Source organism: Xyrauchen texanus, chromosome 35 (assembly GCF_025860055.1).
Source record: "Xyrauchen texanus isolate HMW12.3.18 chromosome 35, RBS_HiC_50CHRs, whole genome shotgun sequence".
Taxonomy (NCBI): Eukaryota; Metazoa; Chordata; class Actinopteri; order Cypriniformes; family Catostomidae; genus Xyrauchen; species Xyrauchen texanus.
In genome coordinates, this window is record NC_068310.1 from 16,488,561 (window position 1) to 16,515,762 (window position 27,202).

General features: G+C 37.2%; 2 protein-coding genes across 2 annotated transcripts in view; both read left to right on the forward strand.

The window, feature by feature from the left end:
- LOC127629295 (nucleolar protein 4-like) overlaps positions 1–4,440 on the forward strand; it is a 133,255-nt gene extending 128,815 nt beyond the window's left edge. The window contains exon 11 of the mRNA XM_052106452.1: positions 8–4,440. Coding sequence (XP_051962412.1) covers positions 8–225 — 218 coding nt within the window. The 3' untranslated portion in view covers positions 226–4,440. The remainder of the gene's footprint in view (positions 1–7) is intronic.
- A 2,216-nt stretch (positions 4,441–6,656) lies between these two features.
- Positions 6,657–27,068, forward strand: LOC127629297 (tyrosine-protein kinase Srms-like). Its single transcript, XM_052106456.1, has 8 exons — positions 6,657–7,424; positions 12,386–12,507; positions 13,088–13,254; positions 15,323–15,470; positions 16,975–17,133; positions 24,044–24,225; positions 24,308–24,464; positions 25,947–27,068. The coding sequence occupies exons 1-8, from the start codon at positions 7,078–7,080 to the stop codon at positions 26,144–26,146; spliced, it is 1,482 nt and encodes a 493-aa protein (XP_051962416.1). The 5' UTR covers positions 6,657–7,077; the 3' UTR covers positions 26,147–27,068.
- The last annotated feature ends 134 nt before the right edge of the window (positions 27,069–27,202 follow it).

The following is a 27,202-nucleotide window of genomic DNA, read 5'->3' on the forward strand; positions in this document are numbered from 1 at the left end:
TCTTCAGGGCCTACTGATCTCAGCATGAAGTGTCAGGCCTCTAATTCATCCTCATCGAGCTCCAGTAGTCTCGGGAGGTCCGGTGGAGGGGGTGGGGCTTCTGCTCAGCTAAGCCACACAGAGGTGGCAGCTGTGCGTCAGCTGATTGCGGGATACCGTGAGTCCGCAGCCTTCCTGCTCCGATCGGCAGACGAGCTGGAGAACCTCATTCTACAGCAGAACTGAACTGGTTTCTCTCTCTCTCTCTCTCTCTATATATATACATACTCTTGTCCCTTTGGACAACATAACTGACTGTGTCCCTCACATGTGGAGCGTTCATCACCATCATCCTCATTTTCAGACTTTATCTGGTCTACATCGAGAACCATCTGGCATTTAAAGATATTCAATTGAGAGACAGTACACACACAGCTCCATCAAGCTTTCATTTTCATATTGCTTTAGCTCGTGGATGCTTCTGATCAGAGCAAGAACCTCTGAGAGAGGAAGCAAGGTGATGGACGGGTTAACGTGGAGATGCGAGAGGAGCTTTGAAGGACACTGCATTGCTGCTTTACCAAGGAGATTCTTGGGCGTTTCAGTGTGTCTGTATGCACCTCATACTGATTCATACCATCTCCTCTGCCTCGCTTCTTTTAACATCTCCCTCCATTAACCCACCTTTTTTTTGAAGTTCTACCTCCATGCCCCTTCGAGAGCCATTGATTTTGGATTTGCTTTATTTTCTTGCTTCTTCAACGGAGGTATTGTGGCACGCTAATCCTCCCGATGGCACTAACTAAAGATACTTGATTTTGAGGTGAATTGGAAAGAATGGAGAAAAAAATTAGTGAGAATGAAGAAAAGAGACCTTTTGTATTTGTTGTAAATAAGCACTCTCTGTGTCCTGAAGCACTTTTCCATTCATTCTGACCTCTGAATCATAACTTATGCATATAGATACACAGGTGGAAGCTCACCTGGAAATACCTCAGCCTGTCTATCCTACTCTCTCTCCCAGCAATTTCCCACTCTGTATGGGGGAGAAGAAAATTATCACTTGTCTGTCCTCGACTTCACGGTCCACTACTTCTTAGCAAGCTGAGATTGAGGCATTGAAAGCAGAGAGTGGGATGAATTTGTTTTCAAAATGCAGATTTTCTGTTAAATCTCCAAATGTGTTGTATATATTCTGATCCATTTCAAGGTATTGAACACCTAAAGGGATTGTTCACCCAAAAATACAATTTCTTTCTTAATTTTCTCACCCTTGTGTCATTCCAAACCAGTCTTCTTCTGTGGAACATACTGTAAAAGATGTTAGGCAAAATGTTCAGTCTCAGTCACCATTCACTTTCATTGCAATTTTTTCCTGTACAATGTAAGTGAATGGTGACTGAGGCTCACATTCTGTTTAACATCTTTTGAGTCAGTCATAATAGTCACACTGGTTTGCAACAAGAAGTGGGCAAGTAAATGATGACAGAACTTTCATTTTGGGTGAACTATCCATTTAAATACACTGGATTTGAACTGGAAATGGATGATTGGTCTTAATTAAGTGTTCTGATGAGGTTGAGATATCCTCCTAATTGACTGGGTCTTTTTGGACTCACCACTTGCCGTAGCTCTTCATGATACATCCAAACCTTTCAACTACAGATGCCAACTCTCCACACCATTTCCCCTCTACGGGTCACCCCTGTTTTCCTCTTTTCTATACCGTGCCCTTCCATTTCTCCTATTCCTCCTCCTCGAGTGATGGAGGGAGATAGAGAAGAAGGTATTGGGATGGAAGGAGGATGAAGTTGTTAGTCTTTTATCTGTTGACTGTTCTTAATGGCCATTAATCCACTCTGCTGCTATGGACTCCGATTTAACGCCACAGACCTGAAACCTCAAGCCTCCCAACTCAACCAGAGCACCTCAAGACGAAACGAACAAAAACATTTAAAGGCAAAAAATGAACCGAACGGTGGACAAAGGACACCAAATCCTTGAGAGAAAGACAAAAACTGCTGTGCTGATTAATCACAGTTTTGCATTCTGGCCAAGAGGATTTGTTTAATACATAGGGCTACTTTTGTTTGCTTTGCCGTCACATTTTTATTTGACGACTTTGTTTTTAAGTGTTCAAGTGCTTGATTGTGTGCTTAAGGGTTAGTGCACCAAAAAAATATATTTCTGTTCACATTTACTCACCCTCATGTAACTTGCTTTCTTCCGTGCAACACGAGGAACATTTTTGAAGAATTTTGATGCTGCTTTTTCGCTGTTCAGTCAAAGTGAATGGTGACTAATTATGTCTCCTTTTGTGTTCCACTGAAGAAAAAAAGGAATATTCAAAACAGTTTTGTAACAAAATGAGGGTGAGTAAATTACAGAACTTTTATTTTATGGGAGAACTGTCCCTTAAAATCAGAAAATCAATAGGGATCTTTGGCACAAGAGCTTGGCGCACACTGGCATACACAAACATACACATGCTAAAGGGGCTCTCCAAAGCCATCTCAGCAGTGCAGCCTTTGGTGGACTTAATATATATAAAAGGAGAGGTTTAACACATTCTCAGTTAGTGAGGTACATTTGTTTAGAGACTGAATGATAGTAATGTCACTGTAATTTGCTCCATTTGCACACAGAGGCAGTGCTAATCTGTGACTGAGGGGCTCGGAGGCTATATCTTGCACTGCTAGTGGGGAATGGAGAAGGAATATTACAATGCAGAAGATAATCAAAAGCATTCCTTGATAGAGACTAATATAGATAGGCTAGCATGACCCCACTGAGGAGCTTTCAAAATCATTAGTTACATTCAACTCTGCATACATGAGGACTAAGCATGATTGAAAGAAAGCTGGTGTGATTTCTTGGATTGGGGAGTGATTGAGTGACTTGAGTGTGTGAGAATATGTTTTCAGAAGCAGTTAGTTTATGTGACCAGAGACTCCATTACCCTCTTTAGACATACAGAATTTGTGTGCAATTGTGACGCCCCCATCCAAAGCTCACTTGCAGAATTCATGATTTCTGGAAGAAATTATATTTAGTCTTGGTAGACCTGTCCAGCCTCCTGAGTGAGATTTTATTATAATGTTGATATAAATATGCAAAATTGACAGTACGAGGCCCTCCTCACTGTGCTCGGCTCTTAAGTGTTCTGTCCGATCTTTTTGTTTAATGTTGCTCTCATTATAGTGGACCTCCTTTTGTTTCTCTTTTTCTTCACTCTTTATTTTTATTTGTTTATTTTGAGAGACCAAAGTAAATTTATGTTTTTAGATGAAATTACATGTTGCATAAATTCAATGTAAATCAGTTTTAGGTTTTGTTTTGTGACATTGCAAATAATGCCAAATAAGCACATTTCCCCCAGAATTCACATTTCCGTAATATGCCTGGACATATTATTTTTGTAATTATTTTTTATCCCTTATTCTCAAAAGTGATTCAGTATTATGTGTGCATACTTTTACCATTTAAATAATATAATGTTTTTTTTCACATTACAGTAATGAGAATTGGATTTACTATTATATTACAGTAATGCGATTTTGGGTGCTTAATTGTCATGAAAATAATTCCACAATGCAAACTATTTTAATTGTTTTACAACAGGCTTCATTTCCTTTGAGCAAAATATGATTTTGTTTCTCCCTCTTACACATCTATGTTCTTGTCCTGTCAACAATAGAGATGATACATTGTGAGAGGTCAGGTATTAGAGAATTCTTTCTGTTGTCTCTGTTCTTTCTCCACCTGTCTTTGTCATCTTCTCTTATTTGAGGTTTGAGTGACAGGGGTATGGGTCCCCACATACACCAACTTCACATGCCACTGAGCTCTTCTAGGGATTTATAAAATATGTGTGGTAGAAATATTGAAACATTTGTTTCATGGACCTGGGACTTGCCACATCTTTTGAGAAACTGAAAAGCAAAGCGTTCTTCTGTTCATAAAGAGGTTGTTCTCTCCAGTTCACTCAAGGACAGCTTATTAAATACAAACTGTAAAACGAGGCAAACGACAATCTTGAAAAAGTTGTTACTAGTTCACGGTTTTGTTTCCATGCTCTGTGTTCTGTGGGTGGTTGTACAGTGTGTCAGGGAGAGTGAGGGGTAATTTAGCCATAATCAACATCTCTCACTCTCAGCCGGCGAGTTCTGCTGAGGACTCCTTGTGGCCCAATGTTGAAAACATTTTTATCTGATTCCTATTTTTATTATTATTATCTCAATTACTATTATTTTGTAAATTCTTTTTGTATGGCAAGTGGTCTTTTCAGAACTGTTTTGTAACAATACCAACATCACATGTGAAGTTGTCCTGTATGCCTGCCTATACATTCCAAACTAGGATGTCAACACACCAGGCAGCCAGCCAAACCATGGTCACATCAGACTGCACACACACAAACACACACACACACACACACACACACACACACACACACACACACGGACAACCTTGTCAAGTGCTCTCTTGATCAAAATCAATACCACATGGCACAGGCGATGTGCATTAACTTTGAAGTTTAAGTAATAGATGTTAGCAACAGTATAGTCACGAAAGAGCCAAATGCCCAAAGAACTTTTATCTCAGTACTGTATATTGACTAAGATATTTGGGAAAATATCTATTTCCTTGATTAGTTACTGGACCGTGCCTTTAAAAGGCCTTAAAAGAACTGATTGTCATTTATGTTCCTGTTTTTTTTTTTTTTTTTAAGATGGGTAAAAATCAACACCGTTACCTACTGTGACGTTATGTATGAGTAAACAGCCCACTTGTCTCACGTTAAAGGCACAACAGCAGTGTCCTGTGTATTTCTAATTGACTTTCTCACGATCTAACACATTACACACACAGATTGTCCTATACGGGTTCAGGCTTTGCATTCAGGTGTGACGTTGGTTATGGTTGCTGCTAAACTACACAACTTTTTAAAAAATGGTCTGCTTTGATCAGATTAAGAAAACTTGACTTTTTATTTTTCTACCACAGTGGTGTACAGCTACCATCCAATTAATGTGGTTCCCCTTTTTAGTCTGTTCTTTTATAATTTGTTGGTGCTTTGGACCTATTCCATTCCATCTCTCCTCGGTTTCATCCGGATTTCTCTGACTGTATGAGGAGCTGCTGATGTCAGCTCTGGATTTGTTATGTACCTAAAACCAATGTGAAACAGTCTTTTTCCTCCTTATTTTGGACTCAGTGGAAGTGTAATGTTTACATGTACAGATTTTTCAAATTCTCTCTTATTTTGTTGTTCTCAATTTTGTTGTTGTTATGTTTACTTTACACCCCACCCCCTTTTAGTGAAAGGAAATGGGACTTGCATCATTACATTCAATGCATTTACAGTAAGACAGTGTGTCTGTCAAGGAGACCCCCATCATTGTCTTCAGGCAAACCCCAAACACACTCTCTCTTAACTGTTGTCAACAGATATCAAATGAAGAAAATAATATTGTCCTCTGACCATTAAGGAAAAAGATTTAATTCTTTAATGATTTAAAGCCATTATCACACCCGCCATTGTGTGCAGACGTCAAGTATTAGAGTCCGAGAACAGCAGACTGAAAACCTCAGGTAATTGATTACTGTTTTATAGTTGAAAAAAGTCTTATTGGCAACCCATTTCCCAATTTCATATATATATATATATTTATATATATATATATATATATGAAGTGTATTCATTTTTATATTTATTGTGTTATATATATATTCAACAGTGAATACTTTTTTTGAGTACATGTGGCTAAATATTTTAATTCTTTAGAAAAGTGTTGATGAATACATATTGGAAAAAAAATTAATGAAAAGAAAAAAAATCTATTTCTGTTGCTTAATGCAAAACGGCATGAGCAAAACGGCTCCTAACATATCACTTTCATTAATGAGAACCAATGATTTGAGATGAAGCTTTCTCCAGTGGGATGTCACTGAACATGACATTGTGACTGTGACTCTTTTTTTCACCCAAGCTGTACATCCCAATGCTAAATATACTAATTAAACAGTGTGCTATATATAAAACTGCTTGTATTTATCTTTTTTCTTATAGATGAATTATGTATAATCAACATCAGTGCATGGATGTGTGTCTTATGACAATTTGGGCCAGATTTGCTATTCAATTAATACCTGAATTCGCTTTTGATTTATCCCCATGATGAAAAATGCTTCCTGAAGGTACTAAATATCATCTTAAAATGCCACAAGGTTTTTGTAAGTATGGTGGTGTAATTATCATTAGCTTTTAAGCAATATTTTACCCATAAATAAATAGTATCTGACATGATTAACCCATAATGTTCCAAACCTGAAGGACTTTCTTTTCTCTCTGGTCACAAAGGTTGTTATGCAGAATGTTAGCCTCAGTCACCATTAACTTCCATTGCATCTTTTTCCCATACAAAGGGAATGGTTGCTGAAGCTAACATTTTGGCAACATGAGGTAACATGTAACTGATGACAATTTTCATGTTTGAAAACTATACCTATCAAATATCCCTTTAATTGAAAACGAAAAATCAATGAAAAGTCACAACAATGAATAAAATCGTGCACTGCAAAAAAAAAAAAAAATCCTGTTGAATTTACAGTAAAAAAAAAAAAACAAACAAAAAAAAAACAAACAAAAAAAAAAAACAGGCAGCTGTGGTTGCCAGAAATTCACAGAAAGTAAAATAATTTAATAAACATTAAATATAACAGGAGCGGATGATGGCACCAAATACTGCGGTGCACCATCACACAACCCAACCTGGTTTATTTAAAAACAGAATACATGAACCACGACGACTTGCACTGATCTTATGGTTTAAATGAACACGTATCCAGCATGTCTTTCACCACAGCGCGAGTATTTTGTTTGTGTGTGATCCATCCCGAAACAAAACCGGTGTCATCTGATCCTCTATGGCACTGCGGAAGCTGAACAAATGGGATCCCGGTGAAGATTCACGCACCATCGGCGAGGAACCCTCGCTCCTCTTTCTTTTGAACTGAAACCTTTTTCGCTTTGTGGAGAATTTCAAATATCGTGGCTACCCTGGCGTCCGTCACTGGTAGAAAGAGAAGGTGGGGATGGAGAACTGTGTTCGCAGCTGTATGCCATGTTTGAAGAGGTTATGGGACTGGATATGGCCCGAGTTTTACTATCCGAACGTTGTTCGTCCGGCCGAGACCTGCACCGTTTCAGGTGATATCCGCATGCCGTCGCCGAAGAAGAAGCCGACGCAGCTGTACGCGGCTCTGTTCGACTTTGAAGCCCGAAGCGAGGAAGAGCTGACGGTGAAAGAAGGGGACAAACTGTCTGTCATAGAGAAGAGGGGAGATTATGTGCTTGCCAAGAAGCTGACCGGGTGTTTGGAGTCTGGTTTGATTCCAGCTAATTATGTGGCCCTTGTGCAAGACGAATTCGCGAACTATAAGTAAGTGTACGCGGTGAATCGGTAAAATAGTTTGCGGTTTGAAATTCAGACTTCTATTGGCTATAAATCCGCCATGCGCTGTCGTAGACATGTAGCCTATATAATGTTGCGTGTGATTTTTCAGTATTTTTTAATATTTTCACAGATCAGTTTTTGTCTCTTAACCATTTTTTTTTAGTTCTGCAGTCAACAGTTTACCCGAAAGGTAGGCTAATCTGTGTTATAAACTTCGAGAGGTCACATTCTGAAAAAACATGATAGGCTAAATATGATAGAAAAACACTAGTTTAATACAACACTGGATTTGTGAAATATAGCTAGTCATTTTATTTAACCCTTGTGCTGTGTTCGGTTAATTTTTGACCCGTTTTGGTTTCTTTAATAAAAATATAATAATTATATTCACAATCACAAATCATGAAGGTATTTTTGAGCTTATTGTGACCCGTCTATGTGCTCAGTTTTTAGAATTATAAACCTATTTCTCTGATGGCTTTATCCATTGACACAACCTATATTGTAGGCTAATTATTACTCAAGGCAATGGAGTAGAGCAGTAGACGCAATCAAGCGTGACTAGATGTGAGTGTGAAAGTTTTCACAAATCAGGCTCTATCTAATACAAGTCCATTTGCATGAACCCAGATTGCGTGTTTACTGGAAATACCGTAAAAAGTGAAGAGTGCTTATTTTCACCATTCTGACTCATGGACTTTAAACGAGTTGACAGGAAAACAAACTGCAGTGAAAAAAGTCACAAATCAGACTGGTCAAGATGACAGTGGTTTCAGTCTTCTAGGTGTTCAACCTTTGAAGCTATTTGCATTAGAAAATATGAAGAGTCGTAAGTTTATTGACCGATTGCGGAGTGGAAGATGATGTCATGTAAATTCAAAAATCCTGAGAAATCACACGCAACAATATATACATGTCTACAACAGCGCATAGCGGATTTATAGCCAATAGAAGTCTGAATTTCAAACCGCAAACTATCTTTACCGCGTTGCCACACACAAAAGTCAAATATGGTCAGCGGGTAAAGAGATGTTTTCAGTTATTCAACATTTAGTTAAGGTCCTAAGGAAACAATTGTATCACATCACTTTACTGTGTCATAGTGGATTTCCAAATAGTGGCGGGGATTTTGATTAATCGTTCATTTTGATTTTATTTACCAATTCATTCAGTGGCCATATCTACTCCAGTAGGTGGTAACAAATTAGAATATTTTATGTTATGAGGGACTAGGTCATTCTATGATGGATTTAAAGGGATATATCACCCAAAAATGAAAATAGTTTTATTCACTCATCCTCATACCATCCCAGATGTGTATGACTTTTTATCTTCAGCAGAACACAAACAAAGATTAAAAAAAAATTTCCACTCTGTTGGTCCATACAATTCAAGTGAATGGTGGCCAGAACTTTGTATCTCCAAAAATCATATAAATGAAAAAAATTATTAATCCATCAGACAGAACAATATTTATATCCTTTTTGCAATAAATCTATACTTTCTGAAAAGTCACGTGCAGCCAGTTTAGTTTCACTTTCACATCTGAAAGTTAAAGTGGATATTTTCTGTAAAAATTTCTTAAATATTGTTTTATTTCTTACCTACACCTATTATATCTCTTCTGAAGGTATGGTTTTAAATACCGGCGTAATCCGGATTGCTTTTATGTTTCCTTTTTGTGATTTTTTTTATTTTTTTTTACCTGCAAAGATCTGATCACTATTCACTTGCATTGTATGGCTCTACTGAGCTTAAATGTTCTTCTAAAAATCATACATATCTGGGATGACATGAGGGTAGTAAATGATCAAGAGAATTTACATTTTTGTGTTAACTATCCATTTAATTGAATTGTTATTCATAAAACCGTGAAAGTGAACAAGAATGATTCTTTCACTTAAAAGATTTATTCTAAAACAAGATTTGTTTATGAGTAAAACATCAGACTCGATGTGCCACAATGGGTTGAGGCTTTCTACACTGGAAGCGTCGAAGTGAACATTCTAAATGACGAAAGCATGGACCAATCAGCTGTGAGTTTGAGTAGACTTCAGCAATGGTTAAAGCTGATGTATGAATCTTTTTTGGTGTTAAAATTCTTTGTCCTATCCCAGCTTAAATCAGCACTGAAAATATGTAAACCATTTATAGGTCTCACGAGAGACAACAGCATCGACTCGACCAATGGCATTAGAGTTCGATAAAGTTGGACGTATATTCACAGATTCCCGGATCAATAACTCATAAGCGAAACGTTGTCAAAACAAAAACGATGCCTCTTTCCAACCATAGTAAGGTAGACAATGAGCTACAACCCAATTTTCATCAAAACGAACCAGCAGGAGACCACTGATGTGTGAATTGAATTAGATGGTACTAAACTATAGAGTGGTGGTGGCGTAGTGGGCTAAAGCACATAACTGTTCAGATGGTCACTGGTTTGATCCCCAAGGCCAACACAATTGTGTCCTAGAGCAAGGCACTTAACTCCAGGTTGCTCTGGGGGGTATTGTCCCTGTAATAAGGGCACTTTAAGTTGCTTTGGATAAAAGCGTCTGCCAAATGCATAAATGTAAACTAAGGGACGGATAATGACTTGCAAAGGCCCTGGAGCCAAATATCTCCAAGGGCCCCACTCCACCTAAAAGTGTGAGTTTGTTGTTCATGTCCAAAAGGGTTTTTGTGTGGGGGAATCAACAAACTAGATCGAGCAACCTTAAAGGCAGTCAAGGGCCCCATTGGCCCGGTCAGTAATCCATCCCTGACTGTATAAGAGTAAAATTATTGAATATTTTTCCTTATAAAAATTCCCCCAAATTATGCAAAAGTTTTTTTTTTTTAAGTGTTGTAATATAACTAACAGGAGACCACTGATGTGTGAAGGGATTTTGGTGACACAACACTTAGTAAGAGTGAAGCTATTGAATATTTTGGTGTATCGCTTTTCTGTGTTGCGCTTTATAGACAGTCCCTTTGCACTCGGCTCTCAGCAGGCTGCATATAGAGACCAATATTATTTGTCCAGCTTGGAGGATGGCTCTTTTTGATGAAAATTTGTTTGATTATTGTTATCTACCTTACTACTGTTGGAAAGAGACGTTGTTTGTGTTTTAACAATGTTTCACTAATGAGTTCTTTATTCAGGAATTTAGAATCTGTATATATACCTGTATGTCCAACTTTACTGAAGTTGGCATGAGTTGGGGGTGGGACTATCTGTTTGTTTGTTCATTGGCAGATGGGGGCATTTTTAGAAAGCTGATTTAAAAACAATATTTTTGCAATCCTGTGGCACGAGTAGTGCAGGAATTACATACTTAATTGGGTTTTATTTTCAACATAAATCCACTGGTATAAATGTACTTATTATTTAATTATTGCTGTAATATTATTGTTGCTAAAACTGACTTTATATGTGGTTAGAAATGGATAATTTGAATTAGTAGACAAGAGCCCAGAAAGATCAGAAGCTGACTTTAATGTAACGGTCAGAAGTTATTCATGGCGGAAATACTCTTGCTCGTTTCATGTGTGATAGTGCTTAAATGAGCAGTGCATCTGTCCACTGTTTTATGGGTTCAGTATGTAGCAAGGAAGATTCATATACCGATACTGTCTCACCTATTTCATAATCGAGTTGACAGCAATGGACTGTGCTCTGTTTTATTTAGCTAATATCGTTTACTTCTGTTGTGCTGCTGTCACGGTGTCGTCTATCCTTGTAATAAAGCCTTCCTGAAGAGTGTTGACAGGTAAAGGGGTTTTCATGACAATTATGCAGGATGATTTCATGAGAATTCGCATTACTGTAATAATGTGTCTGGACATTTTACTTTAACGTATTTCAATAGTTATAGTTTTTATATATACTCATTAGAGTCTCATTGCTATAGTACATTACTTGTTTTTCACATACTGTCCAGGGGTGGCCAATACGTCGATCGCGATCTACCAGTCGATCGCAAAGGCAATGCAGGTAGATCGCACAAAATTAAAATGTGCTTTCGTAAAATTTTTATAAAAATAAATATAATGTCTTCTTTTAGTTTCTGTCTGACTTGAACTTGATGAGTAAATTGACCAGGTGAGAATTTTGTTTATTCAGTTGTCATGACAACTAGGTTTGCGCCCTCCAGGGGCTTCTGAGATCAGAGTGTGAAATTGCAAAGCTAGCAGTGTTTGAGACTAGCTACCAGCAGCTATTATCTGATTCCATTCAGTGCAAGTCATCAGAATAAGGTAAATGCCCTGGCTATTGTAATCTATTGTGCTGTAGGTGTTTTGGGTTTTTGTTTTAAAACTGAATGATATCAACATTGAACATTATTATATATTTTTTATTAATTAGAAGACGAATTCCATGTAGGGATACATGCAGTAGTCCCAACAAGCATTTTTATTTTTTTAAGTGAAACAGTTTTTTTAGTTGGTAGATCTTATTGAGTTGGTCATTTAAAAGTAGATCATCACACAAAAAAGTGTGGGCACCCCTGCTGTAGACTAATACAATGATTTTAGTTTTTTTGTAAATCAGCATAAATTAAAAGGCAGTACAACCAAAACTACCATGATATAAATGCATAATGATTTGAAGCAAGATATCTTAAAAAAAAAAATTGCATTATAGTAATGACAATTTTACTTCATTTTTCTTTTTCTTTAAATTTGCAATAAATAAACAAAAAGGCTTCATATTTTTCAATAAAGTCTTTATTTTGATTTTGGACTTGTCTGCAAAAACGGAAGATTACATTGAAAATGTTATGCAACATTGTAGACCTACACGGACTGCTATAATTGACACTTCATGATAAGTTAATTGTGGCAGATGTAACTGTAATCTTGATAATTGTGAATCCCTACTTGACAGGTTTTGTTACATTCATCTAAGGATTTGTTTATTCAGCAAGGTATTCCTCTATTCTCTGTGTGTCTGTTTACAGATGGTACTATGGCAATATAAACAGACAAAAAGCTGAGAAGCTGCTTTTGGCTTCTCAAAATAAAACTGGTTCCTTCTTGGTGAGGATCAGTGAGAGTCACAGTGATGAATATACCATCTCAGGTTTGTTCCCTCGTTTCTTCTCCCTCTGTCTCACACACTCTTTTATCTGAATGTCTGGAGGCTTCTTTCCAGTCTCTATTCCCTTGTCTTCCCATTCTCTCATACATCATCTTCATTTTCATCCTCCTCCATTCTCTTCTGCTGCTTTCCGTCTGATCTGCATGACAACATAACCTTTGCTTCATCCATTTATGGTTATTGCCTGCTTAATATATACGTGGTCCATGCATACCCATTCTCTATCCTTTCAGAGCTTAAGCATCTCTATTTCTCTCTCTCTCTCTCTCCCCCATAGCATTTAACACCATGTTGCACCCCCTTCCCCCATGTACAGCTGACAAAGCATTTTCTGTCTCTTTGTACATTCCATTGTATGTGCCCTGCAATTTATTTTAATCTATTCAATGTTTTATAAATGTTTTTTACTCTAGTCAACATTTTTCCACAAATGCTATCGATTAAGTTTAACTTGCATTAAACCTGGAGCAGTCCTTTTAAGCGGTTCAATGTCCAGTGAACCTAAGCTGTACAACTGACAAATAAAGGCAACTTGACTTTACTTTTATTCTTTGCTCCACAGCCAGGAGTGAAAATAGTGTCTTCCATTTCCGTATTCATCGCTCAGCGATTGGTGCTTACTTTGTATCTGACAAGGTCTTGTTTGCCGGTCTGGATGAGCTTATCAAATACTACCAGCAAAACTCCAGAAGTCTGGGATGTCCGTTAGACCAGCCATGTGTACAGCAAGTATGATGTTTAAATATTTAATACAAACATGAACAATCTTTTTCTGTATTAGATGATTCACTGACAATACTCATGATCCTAATATTAGGGATCATAATTTTTGTCTTTCTAAAACCAACATTCAAAATAGGCTTTTCATATATTGTGTATCAGTTCCTCATTAGCGATCCAATTAGCGATATAAATAAGCAGTGTGTTTTTGGAGAAGTGACCATGGGCATTGGCTCTAGTGAACCTGCAGTGGTTACTTTGGTTTTTCAAATGTCTCATATCTTAACAGGAAGAGTTTTTGTTGTTTTTGTTTTTGTTTTGTTTTTTGTTATCTTTTGATAGTTTTTTGTATAGACGTCCACTGTTTTCTCCTTTTTAGGAAAGACACGGAATCTGAATAACCGAGCATGTGGACACACAGCTTAACTGATAGACACTAACACAAGCCACTAACACACTTGCTTCTTAAAAGGATAGCACAGCAACCTTTTGCACCCTATATCTTTAAAGCAAGTTGTTTTATGCAGTGCTTTATTTTGGTGATAAAGAGCACTTGACATCAATACTTATACATATGTTTTATTTGTTTATTTATTTATTTATTTATTTGTCCTGTGCATACTGTATATCATTTCATTGTGATGAACACCTTAAATCAGAGGGAAATGAGATAAGAATGTTGTTGAAGCCCCAACCCCTAAACCTAACCCAAAAATGTGAAGGGTTGATAGGAATGTTTTGGGTTTTCTTTTTCAAAGGTCACCAACATTGCATACTGTTTCCTTTAAATATAAAAAATAAAACTGTCAAAATCCATGATTTTTCCATTACTGGTACTGGTCCTGGACACATTTGTGGGAACAAGTGCATTTGTATCTGATATGTATGAACTGTTGGCAATGTGTCAATAAATGTTTCAAAGTACACTGTTCAAAGTTCTTTATTGTGTTCCTTCTAAACAAACATACTACAGTACATTTAGTATGACCTCGTTGGAGTCACTCAGCACACCCTGGATTCAAACTCACGACTCCAGGTGTGGTAGTCAGCGTCTTTCCTTGCTGAGCTACCCAGATCCTATGCTGTTTTAAGCATATCTTTACAATAATGTTTTTAACAAATATTTACTTCTTATGTTGTAAAACTTCATGTCTTATTTTGATGGGAAGAGTATTCCAGGAAGCTGAACCTTGAATACACTCTAATGATTTGTTTTCCCAGATCAGTCTTAGAAATTCTATTCACATCCAATCTTTCTCTTCTTTGTGCCTCATGTATATGCATTTATAGGCGCTGTCTATCATTTTTATGTATGTCGTCTTGGATTTACACTGACATCTAGTGGTGTGGGTGCAGCATCATTCAAACACATTAAATATCAGTTTCAGATGCCATTGTAGAAATTCAGTATTCACTGTCTGCCATGATTAATCCAAGAGTGAAAGTGTCCAATAACAGGGCAGTTACTGGGATTAAGTGAGTAGTATTGTTCATCACATGAGATCCTCTCCACATAAATAAAACAGCTTTTACAAGGTCACTGATATGACTGGAGTTGTCATCTCATGTGAGTGAACATGATTTTACACGTTTCCAAATTACTATTCATTGCTTTAGAAATAAAACTTTTAAATGAGGAAAAGATTACTGAGTGCACCTTTAAGAAAATATAACTATATACTAACTATACAATCTCAGTGTAGAGCAACATGTGATATGGGGGAGGAGAGATTCTTAGAACAGATATTTTGTAGTGTGTTTGTGTACGTTTATACTAAGGATCATAAAATCACCTACCTTGTGGGGCCCACCCAGCTGTCCCATGAGGGAAATGGTTAGTTAAACATACTAAACTATGTTTTTTTTTTAAATGTAAAAATGCAAAAAGTTTTCTGTGAAGGTTAGGGGATAGATATTATCATTAGATCTGTATAAAATCCATAAAATGCATGTAAGTCTATGGAGAGTCCCCACAATGATATAAAAACAAGTTGTGTGTGTGTGTGTGTGTGTGTGTGTGTGTGTGTGTGTGTGTGTGTGTGTGTGTGTGTGTGTGTGTGTGTGTCTCAACGTGCAGAGAGAGCTGTTTGATATGGAACTGTGGGAGCAGCCGAGGGAGGAGTTTCAGCTAATCACAAAGCTGGGAGAAGGCCACTTTGGAGAGGTGTGGGAGGCTGTCTGGATCGCCAAAAAACTGAAAGTGGCCATCAAGATGCTCAAACAAGGTGAGACATTCCTGCACACTCAACTCCCCATGGATGTACACTTGACAGAGGAGAGGCTGTGATCTCTACTGTATATAGAGTGCAACAGTTCCTGCCCACTTTGTCTTTTTTTCCCATTAATTTTTTTCCATGGGAAATAAAGCCATTAACCAAATCATCCAGCTTCGAGGTGAATCCCAATATTAAAACTTTCACAATATTACAAATATTTGAATAATTTGATTTGAATTTTTTTGGAGGGAAATTTTACAAAAATGTACAAGACTGTGTATGTAAACGTCAAAAACAATGGAAATGTTTAAAATGATTGATTTAAAGAAATATTGGGCGTTCAATACAAGTTAAGCTCAATTGACAGCATTTGTGGAATAATGTTAATTACCACAAAAATAAATTTCAACTTGTCCCTCCTTTTCTTTAAAAAAAAAATACAAAAAATATATGGATTTTAGTCTGTAAATGTTAAAATACTTACTGCTTCTAAAGTATAGCTCTTGTTGATTTTAGTGTGCCATAAAGTACACAAGTTTTAACAGAGGAATCAATGTAAGTGCTTTTATAAGATTGTAAGCTTCACATTTCTGCCTTTTTAAACCTTCCAAAAAGTGTCCCCATTCACTTCCACTGTAAGTACCTCACTGTAAACTTCATTTTTACTTTTTTTAAAGAAAATAAATTATTTTTATGGTTATCAAAATTATGCCATGAATGCAGTCGATTAACTTGTATTTTACCCGGAATATTCCTTTTAAATCTGTTGATTATAAGTGTATAAACAATATATTTAAACTTTATTGCAAAATATGTAAATAGATATGTAGTTTGAGAGTGTAGGGAGACCGACTCGATCATTCATAGTGCTACATGGAAGTGAGGGAAAGCTGCAGAGCCCTTTTGCAGCACTCTGTTTGGCATAATTGTCTGATTCAGGATCATGGGTAATGTAGTTCTTCACCAAAAGTTCTGTAGTTCTTTTGCAATTAAAGAAGATTTTAAAATAAATAAATAAATAAATAGTAACATACTGATGGCATCATCAGGAGCATTTTCCATTGATTAACAACATCGGAGCTTACGGTAAGTCTGTCTTTAAAGGTGTATAAGTTTTCGTTAAAAATCTATTCTCCTATGAAAAACATTTATGGGATTTTTACTTCCAGAACCAGACTGTTCTTTTTCACTGTGATGGAACATGGTGGCAGGGAAAGCAGAGAAGGTGAATGCACCATGTGGAAAATGTTGGGTTGATTCCCCTAGAGAGGAATTCTTGTTCATATGGCATTGAAAATAAATTTATCTTATGATCTTATCAATGATCTATACTGAAAATAAATGGTATAATTTTGGATTCATTTCAAGTTGTACATCAACTTGGAACTGTATTGTACAGTACTTTCAGAAAAGGATAATTGTTGATATTACAGAAATGGTTTTAATAAACGTATAAACATGTTGATATGTTGTTTTCACCTTAAAGCATTTGCTCTCTCATTCTGCCCTGTAGAGGACACTAAACTGGATGAATTTGTCAAGGAGGTGCATGCACTTAAGAATTTGCACCATCCTAAACTGATTCAGCTGCTGGCTCTCTGCACTCGAGGGGAACCGGTCTACATTATCACTGAGCACATGATTAAAGGAAGCCTGAAAGCATACCTGTCTTGTAAGTGTCCCTCCAATTATACATTTGGGTAGCTTACATGACATTTCAAGCAGTGACAGCTATGTCCTGCAGTGTGACGTGCTATACTTTATCTAAAACTACTTTAGGCTGCATATGTGCATCATTGTCAATCATACTGTTTGTACGACCTCGTATTAATTGAGCGACTGCTTGCTTGGAAGATTTGTATTTCTAAAAATTTGTTTGACAACCTAAATTGTAACCTAAAATCTTTGTTGAATTAAAGTTAATGATCATGTTATTTGTAAACTACACTCCTCTGTTTTTAATCATGCTGTATGTCAGTGTGCGATCAAAGGTACGATCACTGTATATTTTCCACTATGGTGCTGCGATTTTGTATATTGCAGTGCTTTGTGAAGGTTTGATTTTTTTTCTTATCAGACAGTCACAAAAACACTGAATATTTATGACTTTATCTGACTGCAGTGTTTTGTGAGTACTGTTTAAAAGTACATTAAATCGAGGAGAGTCACGTGACGCCATGTGCAGAGCAGACATGTGAACAGTGAGCTCTGCTCACTTTGCTAGTTTTATTACTATTTGTGTCATAAACTTGTGAGAATTGATACACCCTGATTCTTAACCGTTCTAGGAAGACAATATGTAAAAAAAAAAAATCAAAATCCTCGGGCTCTGGAGACATTAAAAGACACTTACATGCTCAAGCTGATTCGCCCGAGAAACAGACCAAAAGCCCTGTACTTAATTCGGACGGTGAACTAAAAGAAATCCGGCGTGAATTGATTAATGTGTCGGCGATGCTGACGAAGGTCGTTGCAGACTTTGAGGATCTTGTTGTCATTCAATCACTTCCATGGAGACTAAATTCTTGATTTGATTACAAGATTGTCGGATGTCATAAAACGAATCAATTATCTTGAGTCATCGGAGAGGGAATTAGCTCCTAATCCGCTAGCGACCAAAGTAGATTTTGGAAAAAAAAGTAGTTTCCCAAAGTAGGATGTGGAGAATCCAACAACTTTCGAATTGTTAAACTTAACTTTCCTGAGCATGAGGAAGGCAGAGATATGGTAAAATTCCTAGACAAGTTCTTCCCCAGTCTGCTTGACATAATAGGCCGTAAGCTGGAAATTGAGCGAGCTCACAGGGTCCCGGTTCGCAGATCCGCTGAGGGAGACAGGCCCTGATCAATTGTGGACACATTTCTGAGATCATCTGATAAAGAAGTGTAAAGGAAGGCTTTCTTGGAAGAATCACAGCATTTTCTCTTTCCCAGACTTTATGAATTTGACGAGAGAAACGTGATCGATTAAAGGAATGCAAGAATTTCTTACGTCAACGGAAGATCGCTTTTGCACTGATGTTCCCGGACAAACTGAGAATAGATGCCAAGGATGGCCGTAGAGAATTTATATGCCCACAGCAAGCATTATCCTACATAAAAGACATTGGAGTGAGTAAGCCATTTGGTGATTTTCATGTTCATGCCTAGTGGACCGGTCTCACTGAACATACATTCGACTCTCCGAGGAAACTGGGCGCCGCCTTTGTTTAGTTTTGTGCTGGTTCCACCTAGCAGCCAGAGTTTGTTTTGAGAAGAATCATTTCTTCTGGACAGCTTTTGAATGAATCTGCTCATTTTGGGTGCTTATGCCTCCTATTGGCTGGAGTTGGTTTTGTGGAATATTTCTTGCTGGACATTGGAGTGAGTTTGACTGACCGAAGAACTGAATGGGTGTTTTTTTTTTTAGCAGCTGGAGTTTATATTGAGGAGGAGCACACCTTCGAGACAATTAAGTGGATGAATCTACAAGTTTGTTTTGTGTTTATTCCACTTATGGGCTGGAGTTTGTTTTATTGATTATCTTCTGTAGTGTAATTCTCTAATTTTTGTATAGAAACATTGGACTTGATCAATCCAATGGCAAAGTTGTCACGGGGACTCTCGTAGGCGTGCGTGGACTGTTTGAGTTTAGAGGGATGGACGACAGTTGGTGCTGTCATGCGTGGGGTTATTGTGCACGTTTTTCTTTTTTCTGCATCTTTCCCTGCAGGAAGCTGAAAAATTTGGGAAAATATGGGGTGGACATGTTTTCTTTAGAGCTGGCTCAAGAAAGAGCAGGGGAGTCATTACACTGATAAGTAAGCATCTACAATTCAAATGTCTCAAACAGATTAAAGATAAATTATGAAGACTCATTATTGTTTTAGCAGAAATTCAGGGGCAAATGTTGATTTTGGCTAACATATATGTACCTAACGCTGATGATCAGGGCTTTTTTTATAGATCTTGAAGGGATGTTGCAAGCCGCTGGCACCCCTCATGATATAATATTGGGAGGAGACTTTAATCTTTTGATGTACTCAGTCCTTGATCATAGTGAAGCAAAAGTGTTTTAGCTACCTAGAGCAACATTGACGCTTCACAGGATGTGTAAATATATTGGTCTTACAGATATATGGAGACTTTTGAACCCATCTGGTATGGACTATACATTTTTTAATCAATTGATTTTGAAATCAATGGAGACAAACTGGTCCTCAGTATCCTCTGTGGGCATGGCTTGTTAGACACTTAAGGCAGTTCTTGGGGGTCGGATCATAGAGTATGCCTCATTCATCAAAAAATACAAAACACGAGAATTTATGGAGTTGGAAGCGAATATTAAAAGTGCAGAGGCAGAGCTCAAGTGCCGAATGTCATCTGATGGAGAATTGACCTGATTCAAATACAGATATAATACTATTTTGTTGCATAAGGTGGAGTTTTGGTTATTCAGGGCAAGACTTGAGTTGGGGGTCAAAGCAGGGAAGCTTTTGGCTTGATATATAAAGCAGAGAGAGTCTTTTTCTACAATTCCCTCATTGGAAAAGTGAAATGTACTGGTGGTAAAATATTTACCACAGCCATTGATATTAATAATGCTTTTGAAGGATTATATCTTGATCTTTATATTTCCATGTCTTTGTCTACTGATGAAGATATTAGAAACTTTGTGAAACCATTAGAACTCCCTAAACAGACAGCTGAGCAAACAAATTCTCTTGATCCTGAGATAAACTTGGAAGTGCTTGACGAGGTAATTTAGGCCATACCTACAGGCAAGGCTCTGGGACCAGATGGCTTTGCCGCTGAATTTTTTAGACCTTCTGTTACAGAACTGGCTCCACTTTTGTTAGAAGTTTATACGGAATCATTAAAGAATGGAAAGCTTCCACCAACCATGACACAAGCCCGGATCAGTCTGATTCTTAAAAAGATCCAAGCGAGTGTAAGAGTTACTGTCCAATTTCCTTTATCCAGCTAGATGTAAAAATATTGTCAAAAATTCTGGTTCACCAATTAAGTAAAGTTATGACATCTCTTATACATATAGATCAGGTGGGGTTTATTCGGGGCCATAGCTCTTCTGATAAAATTAGGCGTTTCATCAATATCATGTGGTCACTGGGAAATGATCAGACTCCGGTTGCTGCCATCTCACATGACACCGATAAGGCATTTAATATGGTAGGAGTGGATTATCTTTTTAAGATTTTGTAAATGTATGGGTTCGGGAGTACTTTTATTAGATAGATTAAGTTACTTTATAGACACCTGTTAGCAGCGGTACAAACAAATAAATACATTTCAGAACATTTTACTCTGGATTGGTGCACCCGGCAGGGTTTCCCTCTTTCCCCATTATTCTTCTTTCTTGCACTGGAACCATTAGCAGCCATGATAAGAAAGGAAGAGGATTTTCCAGGGGTGCTGTCGGGAGGTATGGTGCATCAGATTTTGCTTTACATAAATTATATTTTATTATTCATCTCCGACCCCACTAGATCTATGCCTTGCCTCCGCAGAATTATTATCTCCTCCTAAGTTCTCAAGATACAGAGTCAATTGGTCTAAATCCGAAGTTTTGTCTCTGACGGTGTACTGCGTAGTAACAGATTTTCAACCGGGCCCCTTCCAGTGGCCCAAACAGGGCACTAAGTATTTGGGCATTTTATTCCCAGCATATTTGTGTGATTTATTTAGTTCATTTTGACCCTTTAATAAAAAGATTTTTGAGCAATGTGGGCAGGTGGGATTCATTACATTTATCAGTGATTGAGAAGGTTAATGATACTTATTTCAAGCAATTTGAGAGCATAGCGAAGTCTTTCATTTGGAATGGTAAACGTCCCAGATTACATTTCAGTAAGCTGCATAGGACGATTGTGGGTTAGGCCTTCCCAAGATTTAGTTTTATTATTAAGCATTCGGTTTCAGACATTTGGCTCTTTGGTCGCTTCCACCTGAAAGAGCCCCTCCCTGGTTTTTTATTGAACAGGAAGTTCTTGCCCATATTTTGCCATTGCAAAGCCTTTCTATTAAATGAACCAGAGAAGTTGAATTACACCCCGTTATCTCCCATTTGCACTCGGTATGGACTAAAGTATCCAGTGTGTTTTATTCTGACATTTATTTAAATGTTGCCTCGAGCATTTTTTAACCTAAAATTACGTTTTAATAAGTCCCCTTGCTGCTGGTCAGAGTGGATTGTGAGGGAGGTTAATACACTCAGTGACCTACTGTATATGTGAGTGGAGTGTTGATCTTTTGAAAATTTGGTTGGGCATTTTAGGATTCCCAGATCTCATTTCTATAGGTATTTACAGCTGTGCCACCTGCTCTGTACTATTTTGGGGGGGTAGCATACACCCCCCTAAAGCAGCAGATACTCTGGAAACGGTGATTACTGCTTTTGGAATAGGTTATGAGGCATCAGTATAATACTCCCTGTTAATTCAGAGTATGGGGGACGGAGCTTCAACTTCTTTCAAGAGATTATGTGAGAAAGATTTAAATTTGGTATTGGAGGAGGGCGTGTGGGCAAGGATTCTAAAAAACGTCAAGTCTACATTTAGAGATGCAAGGTTGTTTCTGATGCAATTTAAGATTTTGCATTGATTCTATTGGACCCCTCTAAATTGTATAGGCTTGATCTTAAAGAAACACCCACCTGTTGGCGATGCCAGTCAGAAGACGGGGGCACAACCCATGTTTTTGGGGTTGTGTTAAGATCCAGGAATTTTGGTTGAGGGTCCAGAGCTTTGTGTGAGACGCACTGGACACTCAATTTTCATTTTGCCCCAGACTGTGTATTTTGGGTGATGGGGGGTCCTGAATATAGGAGATAAATACATAAAAAGCTGGGTCCTAACCAGCTTGATGATTGGGACAGTTAATCCTTGGGGATGGAAGTTAGCTGATGCACCCTCATTTTGTGAGTGGTGCACAGAGTTGGGTAAAGTGGCAGCTTTTGAGGAGATGACTTCCAAACACCTGGGTAATCTGGAGATTGATGCCAGGAAATGGGGCAGATATTTGTCTCATTTGGAAGGGTCCTAGTGAGGGGCAGTGGAGGGAGACACATTTTTTTTATCGGTGGGGGGGTTAAAGGGTTGTAAGTTGATTCCGAATGGATAATTCTGTGGTTAAGTTTATTCTTGTCTTTGCTGGAATCAATAAAATATTTGAAAAAGTACATTAAATCATCTAACTGTTGGTATCATTGACACTGGAATCATTTCTTTCAGCAAGTTAACAACCTACTTAAATAAATCAGGCTTTATTATGCTGTTGACCACCCAACCACAGAGAAGTAATTCATTTATTGTTCTGTGAATTAATGAAGAACTCTGTGAACTTGAACATTGATACTAACACTGGAGAACATTTCATATATCCGGTTTTATTTTATTGTTGAATTCTTACATTGACTTGGAACACACATAAACCCAATGTTATGTTGACTTATTAGTTCACCCAAAAATTACAAATCTGTCATCATTCACTCACCATCATGACATTCTAAACCTGTGGGACTTTCTTGCTTCTGTGGAACATAAAAAGAGACATTTAAAAGTACATATTCAATGAATCTGTCTTAATGACTCGTTCTGACTGCTTTTGTTCTCAAGTTTAACTCATTGACTTAAATTAATATTTGGGTTGAATACAAGTTAAGCTCAATTGACAGCTCTTGTGGCATAATGTTCATTACCACACAAAAAAAAACCCCTACTTTAAAAATAAATAAATAGTTTTTACAGTGTGGCACTTACAATGGAAGTGAATGGGGCCAATTTTTGGAGCGTTCAAAGGCAAAAATGTGAAGCTTATAATTTTATAAAAACACTTACATTTATTGTTCTGTTAAAAATGTTGTATTATTTGAGCTGCTATGTTGTTTAAAGTGTTATTTTTATGTTCATTTTAGGGTTATTACATAGTTACATCGTCATGGCAACGAAGTTGTAAATTTAGATATAACTTTACACAGAAAAGGTTATCACTATTTTATTTTGTTTACATCTTGTGGCTATACTTTTGAAACAGCAAGTACTTTAACATTTATGAATTGGCCCCATTCACTTCCATTGCAAGTGCCTCACTGTAACCCAGAGTTTGTTTGTTTTTTTAAAGAAAAGGAGGGGCAAGTTGAAATACATTTTTGTGTTAAGCAACATTATGCAACAAATTCTGTCGATTGATCTTAACTTGTAATGAGGCTCGAATATTCCTTTAATGATCTGGTCACAGAGGTTGACTGCTAACTGGAGTGTAAGATTATCAGTGAATAACTACTTCAATTATGGTCTTTTTCTCAGCCAAAACCATTGTATGTTTTCAGAAGATATGGTATATAGCACACAGGGCCGTTTCTAGGCATAGGTGAACTAGACGATCGCCTAGGGCACCACCTGTTAGGAGGCCTCTACCTATGCCGTTAGGAAACTGAAACTGAGCTTTTTAACTTAAACAGATTAGTGTGGCTGTGGACTTGATCACTATGATTTTTTTCTGCTTCACAACTGATATTCTCCTCCACATTGAGCTCCTCTTCACCTTTTCTTCTAACCTCTGCTTTCCCCACTTGTCTCCCTGTAGCACCAGAGGGTCAGGTGTTGACTTCTGCTCACCTCATCTACATGGCAGATCAGGTAGCAGAAGGTATGGCCTACCTGGAGGATCGGCATATAGTCCACCGAGATCTAGCTGCTCGAAACATCCTGGTTGGAGATAACCTGGTGTGCAAAGTGGCAGACTTTGGTCTGGCTCGCATCATCAAGGTAATAATCAGGATGTCAGATATGCCTATGGACATCAGCGTTTAAAAAGGGAAACTTATTGTGTTATTGTGTGTGTTTGTAGGATAGTGTGTATAAAGCCAGTAGAAATGCTAAAATTCCAGTGCGATGGACGGCTCCAGAAGCTGCTCTCTACCAGCGTTTCTCAGTGAAATCTGATGTCTGGTCCTTTGGAGTGCTGCTCTATGAGATGATGTCACGTGGAAAGATGCCTTATGATGGTATGGGTCTCTCTGAAAAAATTTATTCCTACAGGTACTTTCGACAAATAGGGTACTAAATAAACTCTTTAAGGAATGTTCCAGGTTCAGTAGAAGTTAAAGGCATAGTTCACCCAAAAGTGAAAATGTTCTCATCATTTATTAACCCTCATGCCATCCCAGATGTGAATGAGTTTCTTCTGCTGAATACAGACGTAGGTCCATACAATGCAAGTGAATGGTGAAGCTCCAAAAAGCACATAAAGGCAGCATAAAATTAATCCATAATCCATATGCACGAAATATGTGAAATCGCCAGAAACAAAAAAAGAAGAATGTGAATGTGGGGATTGATTGTGAAAAACACTTATATTGCTTCTGAAGACATGGATTTAATCGCTGTAGTCTTATGGATGACTTTATACTGACTTTATGGGATTTTTGGAGCTTCAAAGTTCTGGCCACCATTCAGTTGCATTTTATGAACCTACAGAGCTGAAATATTCTTCTAAAAATCTTCATTTGTGTTCTGCTGAAGAAATAAAGTCATACACATCTGGGATTACATGAGGGTGAGTAAATCATGAGAGAATTTTCATTTTTGGGTGAACGATTCCTTTCAGCTCAATTTACAGCATTTGTGAAATAATTTTGATTAGCACAAAAAAATTATTTCAACTAATAATAAAATAATTTCCCTCATTTATAAAAAAAAGAAAAGAAAATCGCTGTTACAGTGAGGCACTTACAATGGAAATGAATGGGGCCAGTACATGAACATTTAAATAAACACGGTTTCAAAAGTATAGCCAAAAGATGTCAACATTATACAAGTTAACATTATTTTTGTGTAATAAATTTGCTTGCTAAACATATCTGTATAAAGCTATATTCAATATTACAAATATGCTGTCACAACGTAATACTTGTAAAACCTGTTATCTGGTAAATGCTTTAATGCTGATAAATCTCTGATTAACATTTATGGACTGGCCTGCACCTTTTTGTAACCGAGATTTTTGCTTTTTAAGTAAATGAGGGGGAGGTTAAAATTATTTTCAATTGTAATCAACATCATGCCACAAATTGAGTTGAACTTGTTTTGAACCCGAAATATTTCTTTAACGTGTCTTTTTTACAATAAGGTGTTTATATGAAGCGTGTAACTAAAATGTGGAACATGTCTAACTTCAATTAAAAATCCTGATTTGTGATTTAAAAAAAAATATATAAATATTTTATGGACTGTTACATTTATTTTAATGGGAGTAAATCCTGTGTTGGGTATTGTTAAAATGTGGAACACACTTTGAATTAATAATTCGTTTTAGATAAAATAATTCCTGCCAAAGCCTTAAAAAAAAAAAAAAAAAAAAAAACCTGGGACACAAAAGTGTATGGTATGTGTGGAAAGTGCCTTGAATTTCTGTTTGAAAAAATATACAATTCTCTCTTTTTTTACCTTTCTCATATATATCCCAAACTCTTTCCACTTAATTACAGGGAAGAGTAATAAAGAGGTTTTGGCGATCCTGCCGTCGGGGTACAGGTTGCCATCTCCAAGCCATTGCCCCCCAAACATCTACCGTATTATGATGGAATGCTGGCATGCCGAGGCATCCAAACGGCCCTCATTCCACACCCTTCATAGTCAGCTGGACAATATCTACTCCAGAATCTACTTCAAAACCATTGAGGTGTAGAACACAAGGAAAAGAGGTCGACTGAAAAAGAAGATTGTGGCATACTGGAACAGAAAGGAGAATGGAGAAAAGTATTGCATGGAAAAAACTAACAAAAAACAATGCACTAGACAGAAATGCACAGAAGTGCACCTGTATGATTTTTTGAATGCTTATGTTATATTAATAAGGCAATGTGCAAAAACAAATGCTTGTTAAAGATAGAAGATCAAATGAGAGAAGAGGAATAATATTACAGAACAAACTAAAAGAGGAAAAGTGAATTAAAGTGAATGTCCTCGATCTGATAGGGCCAGATTATCTTTAGCTTTTCATAGCAACTCTTGATCATCAGCAATAAGTGGTCGAGATATCAAGCACTTTGTAATGCTCCAGTTATATGTCATTCACACTGCACTTCCTTATAGTTTATGTTGTGCTAGAGTTGATCTGGCCCATTCAGTTTCTGTCCGAATAGGAACAGGAGATTTTCTGGTCTGTTTGAAGGTGAGAGTTTATGTTTACAAATAATTCACCTGCCAAAATATGGATAGGTGTCAAGGATGTAAAAACTATGGCCAATATAAGTTATAATTATTGAGCGTTTTTAGCCTATGTAAAGGCTGCACAAGAAACTCTTTCTACCAGGTGTATGATCTTGAAACTAACACTGTGGTTAACACAGTAGCCATGTGACATAAACTACCTGGTTAAGCTTCCTCATGATCGGTTTCATAGAAATCACATCCATGTCAAAATTGTATTGTATTTCAATTCAAACACCAGAGCACCATGAACTCTACGTTGTATTCTGCAGATAACTCTGATAAATACAATATTTTTCCAGTATTCATTTTTCTGCAGTTTCTTTATCATTTGTTTTGCAAATGTCAAATGTAACCTGATCCAGGATGTGAGTTTAATGGTATTTGCAAGCATGCTGTTTTCATTTAGGCTGTTTTATTTTCTCTTTTAAGGCAACCTAAAATAATAAATAGTGCCTGTTTAGCCTTCTGAACTTTGTGTCATTGTCGTGCAAGGAAGAGTTCGGTGTGAACGCCCTTTTATACAAGTTCC